Source organism: Rhipicephalus microplus, chromosome X (genome assembly GCF_043290135.1).
Source record: "Rhipicephalus microplus isolate Deutch F79 chromosome X, USDA_Rmic, whole genome shotgun sequence".
NCBI classification, from domain to species: Eukaryota; Metazoa; Arthropoda; class Arachnida; order Ixodida; family Ixodidae; genus Rhipicephalus; species Rhipicephalus microplus.
In genome coordinates, this window is record NC_134710.1 from 471,614,083 (window position 1) to 471,637,954 (window position 23,872).

Below are 23,872 nucleotides of genomic sequence, written 5' to 3' on the forward strand. Positions count from 1 at the left end.
CAAAACACAGTATACTATACTGATGGGAGACTTCAATGTGAAGGTAGGGACAAAGCAGGCTGGAGACCAGGCAGTGGGAGATTATGGCATCGGTACTAGAAATGCCAGAGGAGAGCTACTAGTGAAATTCGCAGAAGGCAATAATTTACGGATTCTGAATACCTTCTACCAAAAATCGAGGAAACCGTAAGTGGACATGAAGGAGCCCTAATGGCGAAAATAAAAATGAAATAGACTTTATAATGAGGTGGAAGTGCTTGGCAAAGTACGATGCAATGACCATACAATCGGCGACTGATAATTCGGACTCCACGGGGAATGCAAATAAGTCCGAATTATCGAAAGTCCAAAAAAAACGAATGTGTCAGAAAAAAAAAATACCTTTATTGACACTTCAGTCTATCGGTGGAAAAAGTCATTTGTGCGTTGCTGCATGCACTTCCGCTTACGTGCATGCAAGTCCGCCTGTATATCCGCCAGTGTGATACGATCACTGTACGACGACGAAAGAACAGCGAGGGCTCGAGACAGGTCCGCATGCGACGGCTCCGGAGCACACGGCGCGTCATCGTCAGAGTCAAAATCGCTGTTTGACGGTTGCAGAACCTGCTCAATTATGTCGTCGTCATTCAATTCGGCACACGACGACACTGCACTGTCGACGTTTTCAAAGTCTTCAAACGTAACAGTGTCGGGAATCGGCACGCCACAGCCTCGCAGGTCGTCGATAATTTCCGCACCTGAGCTCGATGCGCTGGGCGGCAGGTCCGGGTCTTCAGTTGCATTGTCAAGTTCTTCAGCTGCAGTGTCGGCGGTGTCGGGCTCACTACGCAACGTAAATCCTGCGTGCCAGAAACAGTTGCTGATCGTGCCTGCCAACACCACCTTCCAGGCATCCGCAAGCATGCTCACGGCTGACATCAAATCAACGTTGTATTTTATCTGACTCTCTAAGCAGACCAACACGCGCTGCAACATGCGTGAACGATACAGCACCTTCAAGTTCTTTATGATACCTTGGTCCATAGGTTGCAGAATACTGGTCGTATTCGGCGGCAGGTATTCTAGCTCGATGGCTTTCAGACAGCTGATCGGCGCATGGGCAGTACAGTTATCTACAAACAAAAGGACCTTGCGCCTTTGCAATTCAAACTTTCGGTCCAATTTTCCGACATACTCTGCGAACAGCTTCTGCGTGACCCACGCCTTCGTATTGGCTTCGTACCAGAGAGGCAGATTTTTTTTCCCTTTAAAACATCGAGGGTTTTTCGATTTCCCGATTACTAGCAGCAGGAGCTTTTCCGTGCCAGAAGCGTTGCAGCCGACAACGACAGTGACTCATTCCTTGCTGAGTTTACCTCCGTGGCAAGGTTCTCCAGAACGGGCGAGTGTCTTCTCCGGTAGTAGCTTATAGAAAAGCCCGGTTTCATCGAGGTTGAGGGTGTCGTCAATCGAGTAGCGCCGAGGCAGCTCCACAAACTTTCCACTGCGGTAGTTCGCTACCAGTGTGCTATCCACGGCACTGCTCTCACCACACATTTTTTTTAAAGCGAGGTCGTACCGCTTTTCAAAGTTCCGCAGCCATTCATCGCTGAACTTAAATCCATCAATGCCAAGGCAAAGTGCCGATGTCTCGGCCTTTTGCTTCAAGAGGTGGCCGGAAATGGGAACCCGTTGAGCGACGGTAGCATTAAGCCAAATGCTCAACCCTTCTTCCAACTGCGGATGAACACCTTGGCGCACCCTCTTTTGTTCACTTCCGGATAATGTCTCCGTCGCGCCTAAAATCTTGTCCTTATTCTTCATGTAGTCCGATATGGTTTGCTTCGAAATGTTGAACTCTCGAGCAACTTCGACTTGCGGACGACCACTGAGCACTTGCTGAATGATGGCTACTTCCTTTGCCACGGTTAGCGTTGTATATCTGCCGCGTTTCGTCGGCGCGGCCTTCGGCGCTGGCTGTGAGGGCACCGTTGGTGCCATTTAACTTCAGATCTTGTGAGGCAGCTGGACATAAAAAAAAGCAAGTCTCAAAATAGATATGAACGCGTGCAGAATTCAGCAAAACGCTGTACCGCACACACATGTGACAGAATGGCGGCGATAGCCGCACAGCGAAGGGTGGCGAGGTTATACAGGAACCGGAACGTGGGATAATCGCGATGTCGATACGATCCCCCACAGTTGAGCAGTGTCTCCAAGATCGGCAATTTTAAGTACAAATCTCTGAGGCATAAAGTTGTGATTGAAATAAAGCCTCATAGATTACCAATTAGCTTTCATTTTGATCTCTGAGGCAACACTTTGTATGGTTTGAGTGCCGGAGCAGATAATGGTTGCCGATTCGGCGTGAGCGACAGTCGGGCAGAGTCCGAATTATCGAATGTAGATCTGGCAGCTGTCCAAAATATCGGTCGTCTTTACACATTAGTTCTATTGGACCATTGGCGGTGCCGCGCGACTGTCCGAATTACCGAGCATGTCCGAATTATCGGTGTCCGATTTATCAGTCGGTGACTGTAGAATGGTACGGTCCCGAATTCGCCCAGACTTGAAGGAACGACAGAAACTGATACGCAAGAAGCCAATCAATGAGCTAGCACGGAGAGGGAAAGTAGAGGAATTCAGAGTCTCACTTCAGAACAGGTACTCGGCTCTTATCAAGGAAACCAGCCTTAGCGTTGAAGCAAGGAATGATAATCTGACGAGTATCATTACGGAGTGTGCAATGGAAGTTGGAGGTACGGTAGTTAGACAGGACACTGGCAAGCTTTCCCAGGAAACAAAGAATCTCATTAAAGAGCCTCAAAGAATGAAAGCCTCAAATACAACAGACAAAATAGACTTGGTAGAGCTTTCAAAGTTGATTAATAGGCGTGAGGTATGCGATGTAAGAAGGTATAGCTTGAATAGAATTGAACACGCTCTGAAAAACGGAGGAAGTGTCAAAGCAAGGAAGAGGAAACTTGGGATAGGCAAAAATCGGATGTATGCACTAAGGGAAAAAGAAGGCAAAATAACTACCAATATGGATAGAATAGTTAGAATAGCGGAGGAGTTTTACAGAGATCTGTACAGTAGCCGGGACAAGCACGACCTTAACACTATAAGAACTAGCAGTAACTTAGATGACACACCATCAATAATGATAGAAGAAGTCAGAAAAGCTTTGGAGAGCATGCAAAGAGGCGAAGCTGCTGGTGAGGATCAGGTAACATCAGATCTGCTGAAAGATGGAGGACAGATTGTGTTATAAAAACTAGCCACCCTGTTTACGAGTTGTCTCCTGACGGGAAGAGTACCAGAGTCTTAGAAGAACGCTAACATAATCTTAATACATAAGAAAAGAGATGACAAGGACTTGAAGAATTATAGGCCCATCACCTTGCTCTTTGAAGTATACAAGCTACTTACAAAGGTAATTGCTAACAGAGTAAAGAAAACATTAGAATTCAATCAACCAAAAGAACAAGCAGGATTTCGAACAGGCTACTCAAAAATCGACCACATTCATACTATCAATCAGGTAATAGAGAAATGCTCAGAATATAACCAACCACACTACAAAGCCTTCATAGACTACGAGAAGGCGTTTGATTCAGTAGAAATATTAGCCGTCATGCAGACACTGCGGAATCAGGGCGTCGATGAAGTATATATAAACACCCTGGAAGAAATCTACAGGGGATCAACTGCTACCATAGTGCTTCATAAAGAGAGCAATAGAATACTGCCGCGCCCGAAACAAAGAACGAAGACGATGTGCGCGCCAACAGCCTCGTGAAAAGGGAGACTGAAGAAGACGACGTACTTTCGTTTTTGGCTCACCTGCTCTTGGCTCCTGCATAAAAACACACGCCGTCTGTTCTCGGACTCAACGTCTCGGTGCACTGCTTACGTTGAACTGCGACACTGGTGGAGGTGCTGGGTTGCAAGCCTGCTGATGCTCAACACCCCATCTGGGAGCCGTTCATCAAGTCCCGACACGCAGCCATCTGTTACGACACCAGTGCACCGCTTCAGTCGCCGGTTGCTAGGCCTATCTCCAGAGCTGACCTCCTTCGACGAACATTCTACCAGGCATTACGTACCTCTACCAATGGCCTCCGCTAGCCAGCCACAGTTGGTCCAAGGGATACAAGGCAGCCCCGTTTCCAATCCAGCCCAGGTAACACTTCTTCAGCCACTTGTGCCTGATCGCTTCAGTGGTGCCCCACACGAAGATGTTGAAGATTGGCTTGAGCATTACGAACGCGTTGCCGACATCAACCAGTGGAATGCTCAACAGAAGCTCGGCCGCACGTATTTCACTCTCGATCACGGCGCTCACACGTGGCTTGAGAATCGAGAAGGCCGTATATCCACATGGGATGACTTTCGTCAGCAGCTGATTGACGCCTTTGCTAGCGTCGACCGTCGAGAGCGGGCTCAGCAGCTGCTCGAGTTAAGGCTTCAAAAACCTAACGAAACTGTGGCAATGTTTGCTGAAGACGTGACGCGCCTCTGTCGTCGGGCTGATCCCAACATGTCCGAGGAGAAGAAGTTGCGCTACCTTATGCGTGGCGTGAAAGAACAACTGTTCGCTGGACTTGTGCGCAATGCCCCAACTACCGTGGCCGATTTTATAAGAGAAGCCACTGCCATTGAGCGTGCTCTGCACCAAAGATCGAGGCAATATGATCGCTCGTCCACTACCACCCCAATCAACGTCGCTTCAGTGACTCTGGACAATCAGGGCTCCTTACGTGACCTTATCAGAGATATTGTCCGCGAAGAAATGCAGAAGCTTTGGACTCCTCCAGTGGATACACCAGTGACCGCCGTTGCCGCGGTCGTTCGTGACGAACTTAGGCACGCTTTTTCAGCAGCTGATCTCGATCGCGATCAGCGTCAACTGAGTTACGCCGACGCTGTCCGCCGACCACCACCCGTCCCGCCCATTACATCATACTACCAGCCACCTACAGCCGCACCTTCGTCGCAACCATTGCAGGAGGCTTTCAGACGTCAGCCCATGTCTCCGATGTCTCCATGCCACCAGCCACCACCTGCCGCGCCTTACTCACCACCACGAGAGGACATAAGACGCCCACAATTTCGCAGAACGGACGCTTGGCGCACCGTCGATCGGCGCCCTCTCTGCTTCAACTGTGGTGGTGCCGGCCATATAGCTCGCTATTGTTGGTACCGCGACACATCGCTTCGCCCGTCTCGGCCAGGGTACGACGGTCGCCGTGCCAATGACGACTACATTGTTCGCCATGACGACCCTGGTTTTCGAGGACCTTCAACAACGTGGTCTCCCTATCACGAGTCGCCTCCTCATCGTCAGCCCAATTCCGCCCACAGGTCACGCTCTCCATCCCCTGCTCAGACAACATCACCGAATCGACGTACTTTTGCTGACCTTCGGGGAACAAGGTCGCCCAGCCCTTACCGGGGAAACTAAAGGCGGCGACCTCTCGGGGTAAGGTCGCAGCCCGACCACAAGACGATAAAAAGTCCCCAGTACTGCCGCGACAGAACGACTTGACGCCGACGAATATTAACAACGACGAAATGGTGAGCGCCGACCTCCATGTAATTATTGACGGAGAGCAAGTGACAGCCTTAGTCGATACGGGTGCTGATTTTTCCATAATAAGTCGCAAGCTGGCTGATCATCTTAGAAAAGTAAGAACGCCATGGACAGGACCACATATAAGAACAGCGGGTGGTCAGGACTCGCTTGCTGGATTTCGAGCTAACCGGTCGTGCGCTCGCGCGCTCCGCGCGCTTGCGATCTCCCGCGTCAGCGTGGCTCTGGCCGACTGGACTCGCCCTACGTCATCTCCTGCCGCCGACGACCTTCCACCTCCGACGACAGTGCAGCTCTGATTTACTGGACTTGTTCTACGCCATCCACCGACGCCGAAAGGAGCTCTCGCAGGTGCGCCCCGTCCTCGGACTCCAGTGACCGTGCTCCATCTTTCCTATCTCTTCTATCCCCTCGATTTGTCCTCGCTCGCTGTGGCTTACCACCACACGTCTCTTCTTCTCTTCTCCTTCTTCGGCTTTCCCACATCTTTACTCCTATCCTTTTTATCCCTCCTCACCCCCATCCCTCGTGAGCTACTGTGGCGGTGTCGCTCATTGAAGCAGACAATAACGGGGCTCTCTTTTCTCTTCTTTTCTCTCTTTTAATAGCCACTCCGCGGGTGGTCAATTGCTGCTCCCTACTGAAAGATGCACAGCAAGAATCAGCATAGGGGACTCTTCTTTCGTCGCGACTTTCATTGTTCTCCCAGAGTGCTGCAAAGATTTAATTATAGGAATGGACTTTCTCAGGGAGCATGGCGCAATAATCAACATCCCGGACCGCGTGGTTTCATTTTACGAGAGTGCTCGTGTGACTGATTCTACATTACCAGAGCACAAATCCTTTCGTCTCAAAGACCACAATATAGTCGTGCCGCCTCGATCATGTATCCTCGTTTCAGTAGCATGTGACGTACCGTTCGACGGTGAAGGAGTCGCCGACCAAATAACCTCGCTGCTTTTCACTCACGGGATTTCCGTAGCACGAGGAATAGTCAATGTCACCGACGGCCGAACGAACTTGCTGTTGACCAATTTCACCTCCGAGCGACGGCACCTTCCAAAAGGCACAACGTTGGCACATTTCGACGAGATCGCAGATGTTCATGACTGCTTTTCAGCACTCGAAGCAACACCTGCACAAGACCCACGTGACCGAGCACCTAACCTTGACGTCAGCCCTACTTTAACTCAGCAACAGCGGGAACGCCTGCTTGTGCTGCAAGACGAGTTCCACGACTGTTTTGCGTCGACCTCGAAAGTTGGCCGGACGTCCTTGACCAAGCACCGAATCATCACAGAGGACACGGCTAGACCAATTCATCAAAATCCGTACCGTGTGGCTTCAAAAGAGCGAGAAGCGATAGAACAGCAGGTAACAAAAATGCTTGAAGACGACGTCATTCAACCGTCGAAAAGCCCCTGGGCATCACCTGTTGTTCTAGTGAAAAAGAAGGACGGCAGCCTGCGTTTCTGTGTGGACTATCAAAAGCTAAATCAGGTTACAAAAAAGGACGTGTACCCGCTTCCCCGCATAGATGATTCGATTGACAGGCTTCGAAACGCACGTTACTTCTCTTCCATGGACTTAAAGAGCGGATATTGGCAAATTGAAGTAGACGCCAGGGATCGTGAAAAAACCGCTTTCGTGACGCCAGACGGACTCTACGAATTTAAAGTTTTACCATTTGGCTTGTGCTCCGCTCCTGCTACTTTCCAGCGTCTCATGGATACCGTTCTCTCTGGCCTTAAATGGAGAACCTGCCTAGTATACCTTGACGACGTCATTGTGTTTTCTACAACGTTTGACGAACACCTTGAACGAATGCAAATGGTCTTGCAGGCCATACGGGCCGCAGGCCTGACGCTCAAGCCGGAAAAATGTCACTTCTGCTTTGAGGAACTGCAGTTTCTCGGCCATGTCGTCAGTTATGCAGGAGTTCGTCCAGACCCCGAAAAAGTTGCCGCCGTCGCACAGTTTCCAACACCATCAGATAAAAAGGCAGTGAGGCGTTTTCTGGGTCTCTGTGCATATTATCGGTGATTTATTCCAGATTTTGCACGCATTGCATCACCTTTAACTCGTCTCACGAGGGATGACGTTGCATTTGTTTGGGGCGACGAACAGGAAGATGCTTTCAATGACTTGCGGCAACGTCTACAGACGACCCCCGTACTTGCCCATTTTGATGACACAGCCCCTACAGTGCTCCATACTGACGCCAGCAATGTTGGCCTCGGAGCTGTGCTTGTACAGCACCAGGATGACGAGGAAAGAGTGATTGCTTACGCAAGCAGAACTCTGTCACGCACAGAAGCAAATTACTCGACCATTGAAAAGGAATGCCTGGCCGTGGTGTGGGCAGTTATGAAATTTCGCCCATACCTGTACGGCCGCCCATTCAAGGTTATCAGTGACCACCATTCGTTGTGTTGGTTAACAAGTCTGAAAGATCCTTCCGGGCGATTGGCCCGCTGGAGCCTTAGACTACAGGAGTTTGATATAACGATGGTGTATAAGTCGGGAAAACGACACACGGACGCCGACTGCCTATCTCGATCACCAATAGAGTCGGCTGCTGCTTTTGATGAAGAAACAGCATTCCTCGGAATCCTCGACACATCAACCATCGCAGATCACCAGCATGACGATCCTGAGCTACTTGGCTTGATTAATTATTTAGAAGGACGAAGCCAGAATGCACCCAAAGCCTTTACAAGAGGACTGTCGTTCTGTCTGCGAAACAATGTCGTTTACAAAATGAACTTCTCGTCAGACGGGTCCACCTACCTGCTTGTCGTCCCTACCACTCTTCGATCTGAGGTGTTGCAAGCGTGCCACAACGAGGTAACATCTGGACATTTAGGCTACACGCGCACACTGAGCAGAGTTCGAGGGAGATATTACTGGCCTAGACTCACCGCTACCGTGAAGCATCATGTTCGGACCTGCCTCGATTGCCAGCGGCGCAAGTCACCTCCAACGAAACGAGCCGGTTTGCTACACCCTGTCCAGATCCCGACAACGCCGTTTGACCAGATCGGAATGGACCTTTTGGGCCCACTTCCCACCTCTAGTGTTGGTAACCGTTGGGTTATAGTGGCGACCGACTACCTTACTCGCTACGCCGAGACAAAAGCCATCCAGAGAGGCACAGCAGAGGAGGTAGCCCGGTTCTTCATAGAGAACATTGTGCTGAGACACGGTGCGCCATCGATCGTTATAACAGATTGCGGAACCGCATTCACGGCCGCGCTTTTAGATCATGTGTTGGTGCTCAGCGGTACTATTCATCGCAAGTCGACAGCTTACCATCCACAAACCAACGGGTTGACCGAGCGACTTAACAAAACTCTAGAAGACATGCTTTCAATGTATGTGGACTTCGAACACAAAAACTGGGACGAGATTCTCCCTTACATAACGTTCGCATACAATACTGCGAAACAAAAAACCACACGGATGACCCCATTCAGCCTTGTTTACAGACGAGAAGTAAGAACGATGTTAGACGCGATGCTGCCACACGAATGCGATGACAACAAAACGAGTGCTGACGCGTTTACTCAACGCGCAGAGGAAGCCAGGCAGCTCGCACGTCTGCGAATATACAAACAGCAAGAGTACGACGCAGGCCGCTATAACCAACGTCATACACCTGTAACGTACGAAACCGGGGACAGGGTATGGGTGTGGACACCTGTACGAAGACGGGGACTATCCGAAAAATTGCTCAGAAGGTACTTCGGACCTTACCGAGTGCTGCGACGACTAAGTGACGTTACCTATGAAGTCGTCCCGGATATCCCAAACTGTTCAAGGCGTCGCCAGCACCGACCTGAGCTTGTGCACGTAGTGCGCATTAAGCCATACGTCAGCGAGTGACTCTGCGAGGCACCGTCGCTTCTACAAAGTGACTTCTTGCGCAAATTATTGTCTCAGCTATAGCATCGGGGCGATGCTCTTTTAAGGGGAGGCAAATGCCGCGCCCGAAACAAAGAACAAAGACGATGTGCGCGCCAACAGCCTCGTGAAAAGGGAGACTGAAGAAGACGACGTACTTTCGTTTTTGGCTCGCCTGCTCTTGGCTCCTGCATAAAAACACACGCCGTCTGTTCTCGGACTCAACGTGTCGGTGCACTGCTTACGTTGAACTGCGACAATACGAATCAAGAACGGTGAAAGGCAGGGGGACAAAATCTCTAAGATGATATTTACCGCGTGCTTACAGGAGGTTTTCAGAAGCCTAGAATGGGAACAGTTAGGGATATGAGTTAATGGAGAGTACCTTAGTAACCTGCGCTTCGCCGCTGACATTGCATTGCTGAGTAAATCAGGGGACGAATTGCAACTCATAATTACGGAGTTAGACAAGGAGAGCAGAAAGGTGGGTCTTAAAATTATTCTGCAGAAAACGAAAGTAATGTACAACAACCTCGGAAGAGAGCAGCGCTTCGAGATAGGTAATAGTGCACTTCAAGTTGTAAAAGACTATGTCTACTTAGGGCAGGTAATAACCGCGGAGCCGAACCACGAGATTGAAGTAACTAGAAGAATAAGAATGGGGTGGAGCACATGTGGCAAGCACTCTTAAATCATGACAGGTAGATTGCCACTATCCCTCAAGAGGAAGGTATATAACAGCTGCATCTTGCCGGTACTTAGCTACGGAGCAGAAACCTGGAGACTTACAAAGAGGGTTCAGCTTAAATTGAGGACGACGCAGTGAGCAATGGAAAGAAAAATGGTAGGTGTAACCTTAAGAGATAAGAAGAGAGCAGAGTGGATTAGGGGAAAAACAGGAGTTAAGGCTATCATAGTTGAAATCAAGAAGAGAAAATGGACATGGGCCGGGCATGTACGCATAGACAGGAAAACCGCTGGGTAACTGACCAGATTCCCAGAGAAGGCAAGCGAGTTAGGGGGAGAGAGAAGGTTAGGTGAGCAGATGAGATTAAGAAGTTTGCGGGTATAAATTGGCAGCAGCAAGCACAGGACCGAGTTGACTGGCGGAAAATGGAAGAGGCCTTTGTCTTGCAGTGGACGTAGTCAGGCTGATGATGATGATGAGCATCGATGCCAAGCGCATTGGCAATCACTGCCGCCGATCTTTGCGGGCGGCAAAGTTTGTGGCGTTATAGAACCACGCAGACAATACTTGATGCCGGTCGCAAAAAGATCCGTGCAACTTCTCACCTGTTTGGTGAGATTTAACAACACGGTCTGGGCTTCATTTACTTGCACCACTGTAACAAGCACTGACACCGCACGGTACTTGAGCCTCCAGCATTTCGCCACCATCATAACGCTACCGCCACGGCGGCAATCTAACCCGCGTATTCCAGGTCGGTAACCGAGCACCATGACTATGGAGTTCTACTGAGAAACCGCGAACAGCAGTGAGCATGTGACGCATACGATGGCTCAAACACACTCGGCATACTATTAACACGACCCCGTGTGCAGTGACGACCATAAAAACAAACGCCCAGAAAATGAAAACAACTTACTGACGTATTCATGATGATGATAAGGCTGACTGAAGAAGTTTAGCAATTTTGCTAAGAAAGATCAGAGATGGCCTCCGAAACTAGAAGACTGTGCACGCTTCCAATCTTAAAGGCCGCACAACTGGCCACTGCAAGCCAAACTCGACCAAGCCAACAAAAAATCCAACATGGCAGCTTTCAAAATCGAGCGGCATTGCTCAAAACAGCCAATTTAGTCCGAAAAATCAAACTTTGGAGCCTAAATCCGCCCGAGAAATCGGTTGCAAAAGTGCATTAGTGCAATGGGAACCTAGATGGTGCATTTGTGAGGTCCGAATTTTTGGAGTCCGAAAAATCCATCAACGACTGTAGATGTTCTCTAGCGTGGTGGTTCACTCGCAGGCGAGCTTATCTCAGTATTCGGCCGCTTTGTACCTCTTGTGCTTCCACCCCAAAATCGCTTTGAAGTTGCAGTAGTTTTAAAGAGAGAACGAAGATCTGCAGCAGCCATTTTTACGATAAAAGTGCGCTGCTCACACACAAAGAAGTAATAATTGTGACCGTTTGCGCTCGTCCCGTGTATATATGCGCATTCATTTCATGTGTCTTTCTTTCAGATTGAGCAGCGTGCTTTAAGTGTCAAGCTGTGGCAGTTGTTTGTCTGCGCTCATCCTGTGTATGCTCATTTCGAGGGTGCTTTCTGCTTGAGGTGTGCGCTGCAAGTTTCGAGTTGCTTGCCCTTCTTTGCATGACATTGCAATTTGTTACTGCAGCATTCATTCCTTCGCCCTTGTGGCAAAATAATGCACAATGAAAGGAGAAGGGTATCTACGTGCAGAGACGGAAAAGGGAGAACCGTGGCACTGGCGCGTCGCAGATTGGCATTTGAGAGAGAGCAAACAATCCGCCACAGTCTTTTCTTTCCTTTTCCTTCTTCGCGCGCAGCATTGAGAGGTGCCGCCGCGGGATGGGGCATGGTGCTGAGAGCCGTTTCGGAGCGCAGTATGTTCAAATTACCCGTCACGAATGCTTGCGCATTCGAATTAAAGGCCGTTTGCACCCATTGGAATACACATAGCTTTGACGGGACCTCAGCATGGGTTCGAATTAAGGGAGATGCTCCTCGAAAACTTTTTCCTTCAGATAGTTGTGACAGCTCAATGAAACTTTCACCAGTTATAGAGTTCCAGCTCCTCTTTTCAAATCTGCTTTTATTTTTTATGGCTCATTCATTTAGTTTTTTGCAGATCATGCATTTGTAAAAACAATGCATTTTTGTGCAAGTTTAGGCAACAATAGTAAGCACAAGAAAGCTCTAAAAAATAGCAAATGTTGCTCCTAATGAATTGCAGAATTCATGCAGAATTCAATAAAGCAAGGAAACATTGTGTAACATTTGTGTGCTGGCCTAGAAAAAAATTCTAATGCTGAGTTTGAGTTTTACCATACTCAAGGAACAAGCTTCTGAAATTATCTAGCTGAATGTGCTTTGGAGACCTCTGAAAGTTGTTTATTTGAATTCAGGACATGTAAAATTTTAAGCATGCCAAGTTTCATTGCAATCAGACTACGTAAAGCGTACAAATTATAGGGCACAAGCTCTAAGAATGCCAAAAAATGAGGAACTGAGGAAAAGAGGTTTGAAAGTTCAAAAACTTGTTTAATACTATACTCTTCAGCCAATCTGAATGAAATTCACAGAGAACGTCAGCAAAGCTATCTTGAAAAAGTTGACAGTTTCAGAATAATTCAGCACTGTATATTGAACCCTTACAGTCTCTGCAAGCTTCCTCCTCCCAACGGGCTTTTATTTTTTCGTTACTGCGGCGATGGGCCGTTGCTCTTGGGCTCCTGCGAGGTTTTCGTCGGCGGTATGCACTTTTTTTTTTTGCGAATGGCAGTTCTTGGGACGCACTGGTTTTTTAACACCAATGATTGCACAAAACCGCACAAGCTGCTCGTGTCCGACGCCGATCGCACGCGGTGCGACCACCGACTTCACGCTCACCGCGAAGCTGTCCAGTGCACTGCCGCTGGCGGACGTCTTCTCGCTTCCACTGCATGACAGATACACATGGCTTGACGCGTACATGGACGAAACAACAGTTGCAGCACATGCGTTATTTCGGCACTAAAGTTCCAAAAACGGTGCCAGTCTTTATCGTCTGCTTGCCATTACTCGAATGGACAGCTTGCACCGCCCGCAGTTGGAGCATACTACGCCGCTGACGAGCTTCTGCATCGCATCGGTCTCACAAATAAATGTGCTTCCGCATTCGTCCTGACACTAGCTTTAGTCATCGAACATCTTTATTTTTCACTCTGAAGCACTGATGAAGTCATCGATGGTAGAAATGAAGCTTGAACAATCCAAATTGGGGGCGTCACTGCTGCCGCGTCTAGGCCTAGCAGCAGACGAACCTCTCGCCAGCGCTCACTGCTTGCGTTTGGGGCGCCTTCTCTAGTACTGCGTAATGAACTTCCGTGAACGAAAGTAGCGTTTCTCGCCGGCATCCATGGCGCTAAAATAATAACTCTGGCGGCTGTGTTCATCGATGTCTCGGCAAAAGCAGGAGAACGAAGTAAGCGCTCGCATCCGACTGTGCGGCGAAATGCTCGCAACCAATGGCAGGGCTCCGATCATACCACGTGACTTCGAAGGCCCAGTCGCCACGCTAGAATGCAGTGGGAAACGATTTTTTTGTTCTATTTTTTACGCGAATGCCGCTTTGCCGAAGTGGGTTCTGGGAGAAGAGGGTTAGGCCTACATGCCCGCAAAATTTCAAGAGCCGGTGATGCCGTAGAGCGAAGTGCCCCGTGCGTGAAAATCGGGTAACCTTGCATTTTGATGAGCCACTGCAAGTGTTTTACTTGTATTTTTAAATAACTTCTAGTTTATTCTTAGCTTTCATTTTTTAATATATTAAGGAGAAGGCTTGGAGGAATAAAAAACGCAAGAAAACACACAATCGACTTTTTCGGAAAAAAAACGCGGTTTTTCGACCCGCATCTCCCCGCGCGTTCGAAATAATACTGTTCAACTGTATTTATTTTTCGTTGCACGCGTGGTCGTGTAGCGGTACATCAGGTCGCGAGGCGGTTTCCTTCTTTGCATGCGTATAGGTGTGCGCCCATCTGAGCATACATTGCCACAAACTATTATAATCGATATAATGAAATAATTGTGGCTCCCCTTCAACTTCGTTATAACGAGGTTTTAGTGTACTTCCATGCATGAATAAAATTATGCTGAAAGAAAAAATTGCGTTGAAAGAAGAAAGACCTTTCTTCAATTTGCCTCCTTTCACCTTTCCAAAGCATACATATTTCTTCACACGAAATAAATGCTCTTGTTGCTAGCCAGCCCTCTGTCCTGTTGCTTTTCTTCTTCTTTCGTATACCCGCGCTGTTTTATACAATGAGCATCACAATTACAATATTGCATAACTGTACAGAATGGTGGTGTAAGAGAATACAGTCGCACCTGAAAGTGGTGCTCTTCTAAGAGTCTCTGCGTTGACAGCGTAGCCCGTAGAAGAGTTCCCAAGCCATTTGCGCTTATGCCTGCAGTGATTGCGTGCACGTAGCGATTGCGACCACACCCTCAGAATCAGAGCTCACGGCTGCTTCTGAACCATCGCAGCTTTTACGAAACCAAAACTATAACCATTTCGATAAAATTGAAAAGACGATGTTTCATCCACGTTTACAGGCGCAGCGCATGATGGCTTTCCCACCTTGCAGCTATATTCTGGTGTGGCACAATACAGCACTGATAAACAGAGTTTGGCACAACAGGGGTGGTTCGGCGCAGAATGGCATAGGTAAACAAGTTAGGCGCACAACGGCGCAAATGGCACAGCTGTTCCATCCTTGAATGTGGATTTGCCAAGATGCTCACATTGAGTTTCGAAAGATTCGTAAAACTAAGAAGTAGGGGTGCCGAAAAAAAAAAAAAAAATGGTGCACAGTGTTGTTTAAATTGTTAGAATTGCACAAATGTCATACAGTACGCCAAATGATTGCCAGTAACTTTAGACATCAGCGATCATATTAGTACTCATAATTATGTGGTGTATACACACGCGTAAGTGAACAAATAGTGCTGTGTCTAGTGATTACTGCTATAAGCACTTTCCAGATATTGAAATACTTTTTCACATGTCACCAGTGCATTGCAGCGAAGGTGTCTTTAAGCGAAGTCCTGACTAGGATAGAACAAGGTCAAGAAATTTTCGAACCACTACCCCCCCTCCCCCCCCCACCAGTTTTTTTTTTTTTCACAAAAAAGTTAGGTTTATGGCACAACTTATTGGCTCGCTTGCAACGCGCATTTGACCAGATAAAGTAAGAATGGCACGTGCCCACTGGCCCATCGATTGCACCAGATATCTACTGCATGAGCCGTTGCTATGGCAACCAACGTGGTCACCGGCAACGCCTGCATTCGCAGCGCTTCCAGCTTTAGCTCTTAAGGGGGGACGTGCCTTTCGGAACGAACTTTCTTTTTTCTGGTTAGATCTTGATGAAAATTGGCACAGAGACTAAAAATGACCTCATAATGCTTCCATAAAAATTTCAAGATGATATCATGAAAACTTTCTGAGGAACAAATAATTTCATTACTGGACCTCGTGGAGCGGCTGGAGAGTTTAAAAAATGACATAGAAAGGTGGTAAACACTGTGTGCAGAGGTGAATGTATGCTCTAGGGGGCTGCGTTTTCAAAATAATTTTTTTGCAATACTAAAATTTGTAGTTCATGTTTTCTCCACTGATACTTGAATGAGCACATTTGCACTACAAACAAGAAACCCTACCAAAAATTTTTAAAAGGCTAAATTTTAAAAATAAAAATGCAGCCCCCTGAAGCACAGTTCAAGGAGAATTACAAAAAAAAACAGAATCAAAATCTGTCAAGTAGTTGCGAAGATATCTGCTCCAAGAGCTGAGCAACATGCCAAAAAAACAGTTTTGAGAAAACGAGGTTCAAAGTCTTGAGTCACGGTTTACATGCCTAATTTAAGGCACTAGGGTTGTAGTCCTTAGTGTCCTTTGCAGTGCGGCGTCGCTTGGCCATCTGACCTTTAGCCTGATGAGCTTTCGCAGCCTTTTTTTTCCGCATGGCATCTTTTTCGGCTGCTCTACGAAGTGCATGGCGTCCAGGTTGGAGACCAAGAGATGTGCAAAGTTGGGTGTAGGCATGGAGGTTCCCAGCATTATACCTACAGATTGCTTCACTGACAGCGGTTTCTGCAGCTATCAATGAAGCGTGCTCTTCTTTGGGCAGAATTGACCAAATAATTGAGTGCAGGCTTTCGGCAGCATTTTGAGTTTTTTTGGCCTGGCACCGCGCAAGAAGCTGTGGGTCCGAAAGTCGCTGGTACACAGACAGCAGGGCAGCGGCAACGTGTCGTCCCAGGTGGTACTTATGGGGTGGCTGTGGTTCACCTTTAGCTTCTGCAGCCCGGTGTGTGCACCAGCTATCAGGACCTGGTGGGCAAAGTTCGTGGTGTTGATCCTGGTCAGTCGAAGTGGTGTGGTAGAATGTAGCCATGACCGCTCGCTGCATATCCTCCACTTCAGCATGCTGCCTAAGGGCTTGGCCATAATAGGCAGTCAGTTGCTTGATCAAATTTTGTGTAAGGCTACCTTTTCCGCCGATAGGTTGGTCTTTCTTACTCTTTGTGACGATGGCCCACAGGGCTGTGCCCATCCTCTTTTTAGAGGGGAAAAGGGTCTTTAAAATTTTTTTTTCTGTTTTTGGCTCAATCTTGACCAAACCTCACCATCTTGGACAGTTTTTCATGCTGATTTCAAATATGTAATTTGTTTCTGAAATAACTTCAGTGGATAAAAAGATATTAACATCTGTAATTTAATTAATTATGCACTTCATTGGGGGCTTTTTGGCAACTTAATCAAGCCAGATCCAAAAAATAAATGCATAGCCCCAATGCTGAGGGCTTTCTGTATGGGGTGATGCTATTTTTATTAATTTTTAGGCATTATATAGATAAGAAAACAGACCAGCACTTACAATGGGTATTCTGTTCAATTTTCGCTCATTACTATCCATAATTGTAATTAACAGTATGCTTCTAGAGTAATCAAAATAGCATCACCCCATAGGTAATGTTATTACAAATAAAATGATACCAAGTTTGTCATTCTCAATCAACAGTAACATATAAGAAAAACCCCTAAGATTTAGTGTGGTGCACAAAAATATCGAACTGAGAAAAACGCATTTAAAGTTTCTAATAACTGTAACTTTTGCTAAAGTGAAGCTAGAGCAATAAAAATGGCACCGTTGTATAGCTCTACATTATGCGAGTATGGCTGCACCAAATGTGTCAATGCACCTTCCCAAAATATTTGCCACAGCTCACTTAAAAACTGTGTACTGGCCGTTGAATCAGTATAAGGAATTCAGTCTACAACTTTGTGGCTGTTCTAGTGCACTGAAAACCAAAGGAAGACACACGTTATATATAAAAACATCGCCCTTTTATAATGCCTGTTTTATAATGCCGGAAATGCCTGTTATTGCCTCCGCAATAACAGGCATTTGCGACAGCTCGTTGTCGTCAGAATGCGCTACCTCGGCCATCTCCGGCGTTCTCGGCGGCGCGCAGGCCGCTCCCTTCTGCCGCGCATTCCACGCTCGCTTTCGTTTCCTGCCGAAAGCTTCACGAGTGTTCTTCTTCAGGCGAGCTTCCCAAGCCATGCCGGCGAAATGCAGAAAGACGTATACGTCGGCGACGTCGGTACACGAGCGGGTAGCAGACGAGATAACACGCACGAGAGCAGGCGCCGACGGAGCAAAACCAAAAAAAAAAAAAAAAAGAGCGAGCAACCGTGGCCGCGCCGCTGCGCCAGCCAATGGTAAGCGCGAGATGGGGGGGCTCCCCGGCGCGCGCGCGCTCTAGCCAATCAGCGGTCCGGCAGACGGCTTCGCAAAACGGGGGAGGGCAGTCGTTGTGTTGGAGCTACGCCATTTTGAGAGCCCGCAAAACGCGCACAAAGGAACCAGCTTAAAAAAAATTGCCCGCAGCTTCCCTCGGGGGAACACTGAGGAGGATGCGGACCATATAATTGGTTAACGGGGTGTTAAAGTGCGACTTACTTGGGTCGATGGCTAAATTGGTTAACGTGGTTGTGAAATGGGGTGTTAAATTGCGACTTACTTGGGTCGATGGCTAAATTGGTTAACGTGGTTGTAGGAGGGGGTGTTAAATGAGTGAACACGTACACACGTATGCGAAAGGGCGGCGCTGGTCGAAAGGACGTCGATCATTGTGTTTGTGATTCGTTGGAATTCATTTCACCGCGACCTTGGACGTCAACGCGCCGTTCAAACCAACCGACGAGCGGCAACTGAGCGAGCGAGCGCCGACCTTGAGTATATATACAGCACGACGGCGCATGCACTGTCAGCTGTTAAATGTTCTCGAAGCGCGACGCCACATGCGCGTCCACTGGAGAATCAGGAGAATTGTAGATGTCGAACGCGGTGTGTAGAGGAGGAAGGGTGCACAGATGGTGGAGGAGTGAAGCGCGCGCGGTGTGTAGAGGAGGAAGGGATGCACAGATGGTGGAAGAGTGGGCGACGGCGCGACGGCGCATGCGCGCGCGTCAGCTGTCGAATGTTCGAGAAGCGGTGCGGACGGCGCGGACGGCGCACTACAAGGCGCGAGTATAAGATGCTTCCGCATCTAAAACAAGCCCAAGATGGCGCCGATCCGCCAGCTGCTTCGCTGGCGGCGCGCGCAGGAAGTTCGAACAAATTTTCTGTTTTGCGGGTTGTTTTGCGACTCCCGTGATGGTTTGAAAATAGATTTTAACCTATTTTTTTATCGAATTTAGCGTTAATAATTTGAGGAAAGGTGCTTATAGGTTCAAAGATTAGAAAAATGCGTTTTTCTCAAAATCAATTTTTTGGCCATTTTTTACTTTTCTAAGACCCGCGTCCCCCCTTAACATGATTGATACAATCTTCTTTCTTCAGGGGTATAAAACCGTAAGCCTGGTCCTGACACAGAGCTAAGAAAGTGTGGCTGTCGCCATCAAAAACGATGGTTGTGTAGCGCAGGTCATTTTTTTTTAGTGAGCGCCGAAACAGTATGAGGGCCGCTTCGACTTCCATTTGGCCCGAGTTTGCCTCTGTGTTTTTCTGGCAAACATGTGCTTCCTTCCATTCACTGTAGCCGTCGTCGCCTTCTTTGGGGCCCACAGCACATCCATGACAGTAATTGGACAGGACAACACTGTCAAGCACTAATCCAGTGTAGAATTCAATGAACGTGCCCACGCCGATGTGGGACGCGTGGCCGCGTGTCATCCACGTCCCGTCGTACACCACCGTGACAATCTTGGTGGGTGTTCCCTCCATTTGGCTGCACACATTGCGAACGGCTGCAACAGCGTCGCAAAACACACGTGCCGCGACTGCTGCGCCAGCAGGCCGAAATTCCCCCTTGAGATGCCTTCGAAAAGTCTTGTGGTGAATTCCCCTATGTGATACATTCATCACAGACCAAAAATCACTGAGTGCAGCTGATCCCACTCCAATAGTTTTTATAGCTTGCATGGCCCGAATATTTACTTCAAATGACTTGCTGTTTTCCATTCGCGGCGACGACCACACATTTTTCGCGTCCGCGTCGCAAGCAGTGCAGGTGAGCACCATCTTTACCGCTAACCCGTGCTTAGTTCCGTGCTTCATCTTGAGTCCCGGCTCTTTGCACTGTGGGCACAGGGCACTGCCAAACAGACCATTCAGGGCCGCGCATTGCACGAGGAAAAACTCATCTTCGTCTTCCGTTTCGATGTCGCTCTCGTCCCCTTGGTCCATCAGTGACATCTTGCGCTCCGTCGCAGACACTGCTCTTAGGGACACGAAACGAGGCTCTAATAGGGCCCGAATCGTGCTACTGGTGGTGCTGGTAGACGGCCTCACATCCTCGCGCGAAGTACTTGGCTGAGCATCCGCGATGTCTACATCCTCGCGCGAAGTGCTAGGCTTAGCATCCGCGGCGTCTACATCCTCGCGCGAAGTGCTAGGCTTAACATCCGCGGCGTCTACATCCTCGCGCGAAGTGCTTGGCTGGGCATCTGCGATGAATACATCCTCGCGCGAAGTGCTAGGCTTAGCATCCGCGATGTCTGCGGCCTGCGCGGAACGACGAACGGATGTTTCCTCAGACAGCACAAAGCACTGCTCCACAGGCATATGAACAGTTTCGTCGATTCTCGCGGACGATGCTCCGTGCGTGCTTGTGCTCGGCTGCGAGTCCTCGTCGTGCCGCACACCGTCGTCGCTGCTCGCAGAAGTTGCCGGACTGAATTTCTTTTTCACGATCGGCGGCTTCGGCTTACGAGCACCAAATTGCTGCACAGTCTTGCGTTTCTTCTTGAACGATCGCCGGTCCATGATCGCATGTGGGAACTGATCTCAAAACTGCAATGCGCCAAACTGGATAACAACGTTTTTCTCCTTTCACGAGCGCCGATCTTATCGCAGCGCGATGCGATCTCGAAACCACGCCACGACGAGTTGAAACCAAATGCAGTAAGCGGCCCGTCAGCGCGTAGAGCAGACGACCTTTGCGCCGATTTCTACAAGCGACCGCACGAAACCACGCCGTGACGAGTTGAAAACAAATGCAGTAAGCGGCCCGTCAGCGCGTAGGGCAGACGACATTTGCGCCGATTGCTACAAGCGACCGCACGAAACCACGCCGCGACGAGTTGAAAACAAATGCAGTAAGCGGCCCGTCAGCGCTGTCAGCGCGTAGAGCAGACGACATTTGCGCCGATTGCTACAAGCGACCGCACGGGCGACCAATGCGGAGCCGCCGTACAGTCACGTGACGCGCGTCGCCAATCGGAAACTGTTGTGATACCTTTACACTTTGGCTTGCTGTGGGCTTGCTCTTGCCTGGTTCAGCCGGCCGAGGCGGCAAATTTGAAACGGAAGAATCGCGCTATCCATAGAGACAAAGATGGCGGCACTAGGTTACGTGGTTGCGGAGATATCGCGGTTCGGAAAACGCCGTTTTTTCGCAATTTCCGTGAAATTCATCACCACCCTAGCTTCGATAAAATTTTTTGCGTCATTTCTACGCTGTTTTCAGGGACGAAACTTCGAAATTATATAGAAAAGGGGTCACAGAATGTGAAAATGAGATTTTCAGAAAATCGATTTTTTGGCCAAATTTCGCGATGCCAAAGCCGCGTCCCCCCTTAACATGCCATAGCTGCGTTTGCTAACAAGGAAATTCATAGTTCGCACGAAGTGTTGCTGGCTATAGCAATGCATTTTTGTCTAGAAGTTGCCTCGTCCTGAAAATAGATATCCGCTGTGGTCAGCGGATCAATGGGCACGCGGCGTTGATACTTTATATGGAAGATCGCGCTTTGCAGGAGTCTTGGCTTAGATCCCTAGATTTATTCATGATGCAAACTACAGGTGACTAACGTGGCCCTCATTTCTCGCTGAAATTAGTGCAATAAAGAAAATTTTGGGGCTGGTCAAGAATTTTGGCACAGCGTGGCGCAATTTCGGCAAGTTTCATGATTATGGCGCAGCTTGGCGCACAAATAGGGAATTGTGTCAAATTGGTGCAATTGATGCAGCTGTTGCACCCCTGGGCTTATCATGGTCCCGTGAAAGCATTAGAATTTTTAAACATGTCCGATAAATCAGCAGCTTTGTCATCCTTGTCACTGATGCCTGTTGGCATATCCCATGCGATATTATAGTTTTTTCACAACAACCTGCCCTCCCTATTTTGCTTTTTTTTTCGTGTAATATGTCTATAGCAATTCTTGGCTACAACAATAAAATTTTTGTGGCACTAGAGTTGCTATAAGTCAGTTCAACTGTTTACACCACTACATTTTGTTCATTATGCACTACTACACCTTGTACCACCCTTTCATGACTCTAGTCGAGACAGTGTTGCAAATAAGCAAGATCAAACAAAGCATAGCAAAGAACACATGACCGGAGAAGTAGCCTGCTTTGAAGGTTACCATGCAAACAAGCACACCTTTGATCCAGACGTACGAGGCAGCGGCCACAGCAAACAGCAGCAGGAACAGGATGAAAGCAAACGTCTCAAGGTTGTTGGCCGTCACACGCTTGACTCCAAACAAAATGGTGCGCAGCAGCTTGCCCTGAGCCGTGCTAAAGCTTGTCTTCAGCACATAGGCCACACAACCATTGTCCGAGGCTGCATAACGAGGAGTAAGATGTGAATGCAATCGCAAAGTGGCAATCTAAACTTGTCTGCCACTGGAAAACTATTACCAGCCATTTATATTGCTAAACCATGTGCTAAAGCTTGTCTTCAGCACATAGGCTACACAACCATTGTCTGAGGCTGCATAAGGGTGAGTAAGTTGTGAATGCAATCGCAAAGTGGCAATCTAAACTTGTCTGCCACTGAAAAACCGTTAACAGGAATTCATATTGCTGAACCATGTTTTCAACACGAGTAAGTAGAAACTACACCAGCAATATGTTCCATGACAACTTGACTGTCGCATAACTAATCCAGTGGCATTAAAGGGCCCCTAGACCACCCAAAGGTTCAAGATTAATTGTGTTTCCGTTGTGCACGAGCCTAAACCAAACAAGTAGCTATTAATTTTTTTTTAATGGTGCCATAATAGCAGCCTTACACCCACTTGACTATTGAAACACGGTCCTCACACACTTTACCCATTTCTTTGCTATGCTTCGTTTGCTGGCTCATCTCTCCTCCTTTCCGTGTGCTCCTTCTCACCGTGCAGTGATACAGCAGAAAGCACATGTGCCTGCTAGCAGACAAACAGGTTCTTGTTTGAACACAGACAGGATCTGCTGCTGCTGACATGCAAAATGTGCCTGGTAACAACACAGCCAACGCTGGGGTTACCGAAAGTCCCAGAGAGGAGCACAGGATTGTTTTACGATTTTGTGGTGTATGCACAGTCAAGTGTATCCACGCTTGGCACTGTTGATCGTGACGGCATTCTGAACTCATGGCACGACTTGAGCTGAAATGTTAAAACAGATATTAGAGGTGGTTTAGGAGCACTTCAAAAATAGTGTGTTTCCCTCCTCTTATACTATGTTTCCTTAGCATTATGACTGCTAGCTGGTTATTTTCTTAGTTGAAAATTATGAAAGATGCACCAGGCATAACACACAGGAGACCAGATACAACTGAAAACTATTTTACTAAAGCTACACATGCACCAGTTAATTTTTGCACCTGGTGTTAGTGTGGCTTCAATAAAACCGTTCCATGCTCATGCTCTCTCCCTACCTCCTGCGAGTGCCACACATAACACATCCGAGAGCACAGCTCTTTACGTGCCCCACTCTGCTCGTTTTGAGGTGCCATTGACAGAGCAGACAACCTCTTGAGAGCAAGAATGAGAGTGAAGGGGAGGAAGAAGATCAGATAATGCCTCAGCTGTGACAGGCATACTGTCACAGCTAAGATGTAGCACATTACTGCCAATCCATCAATGAACAGTCAGCAGCAAGTTACATCACAGCATTCTCTTCTCCACGAGCGAAGCAACTGGTGGAAGTGCTTCTTGCGAAGCCACTCATGAATGAGCCACCCGAGCAGCAACACCAACACGAGAATGGTTCATTCTGTCATAGCAGAATGCCATCATAGCAGTTGAGACGTACATCTCTGACATATATTGCTTCGCATAAAATCAAAACATCTAAACAGCTGCGGTCGAGTGTGATTGCTGGTCATCATCGAAAGCCACTGCTGATTATTTTTTCGTACCTC

At 48.2% G+C, this 23,872-nt stretch overlaps 2 protein-coding genes across 8 annotated transcripts in view; both read right to left on the minus strand.

Annotated features, from left to right (window-relative positions):
• Positions 1–23,872, minus strand: part of LOC119160815 (endoplasmic reticulum transmembrane helix translocase) — a 520,848-nt gene that overhangs the window by 228,308 nt on the left and 268,668 nt on the right. For all 7 annotated transcript variants that reach the window (XM_075881403.1, XM_037413063.2, XM_075881402.1 and 4 more), the window contains one exon: positions 22,124–22,306. In XM_075881403.1, the coding sequence (XP_075737518.1) occupies positions 22,124–22,306 (183 nt within the window). The remainder of the gene's footprint in view (positions 1–22,123; positions 22,307–23,872) is intronic.
• On the minus strand, positions 12,707–22,112 carry LOC142777117 (uncharacterized). Its single transcript, XM_075881422.1, has 2 exons — positions 19,051–22,112; positions 12,707–16,806 (listed from the first exon to the last, which is right to left on the minus strand). The coding sequence occupies exons 1-2, from the start codon at positions 20,500–20,502 to the stop codon at positions 16,084–16,086; spliced, it is 2,175 nt and encodes a 724-aa protein (XP_075737537.1). The 5' UTR covers positions 20,503–22,112; the 3' UTR covers positions 12,707–16,083.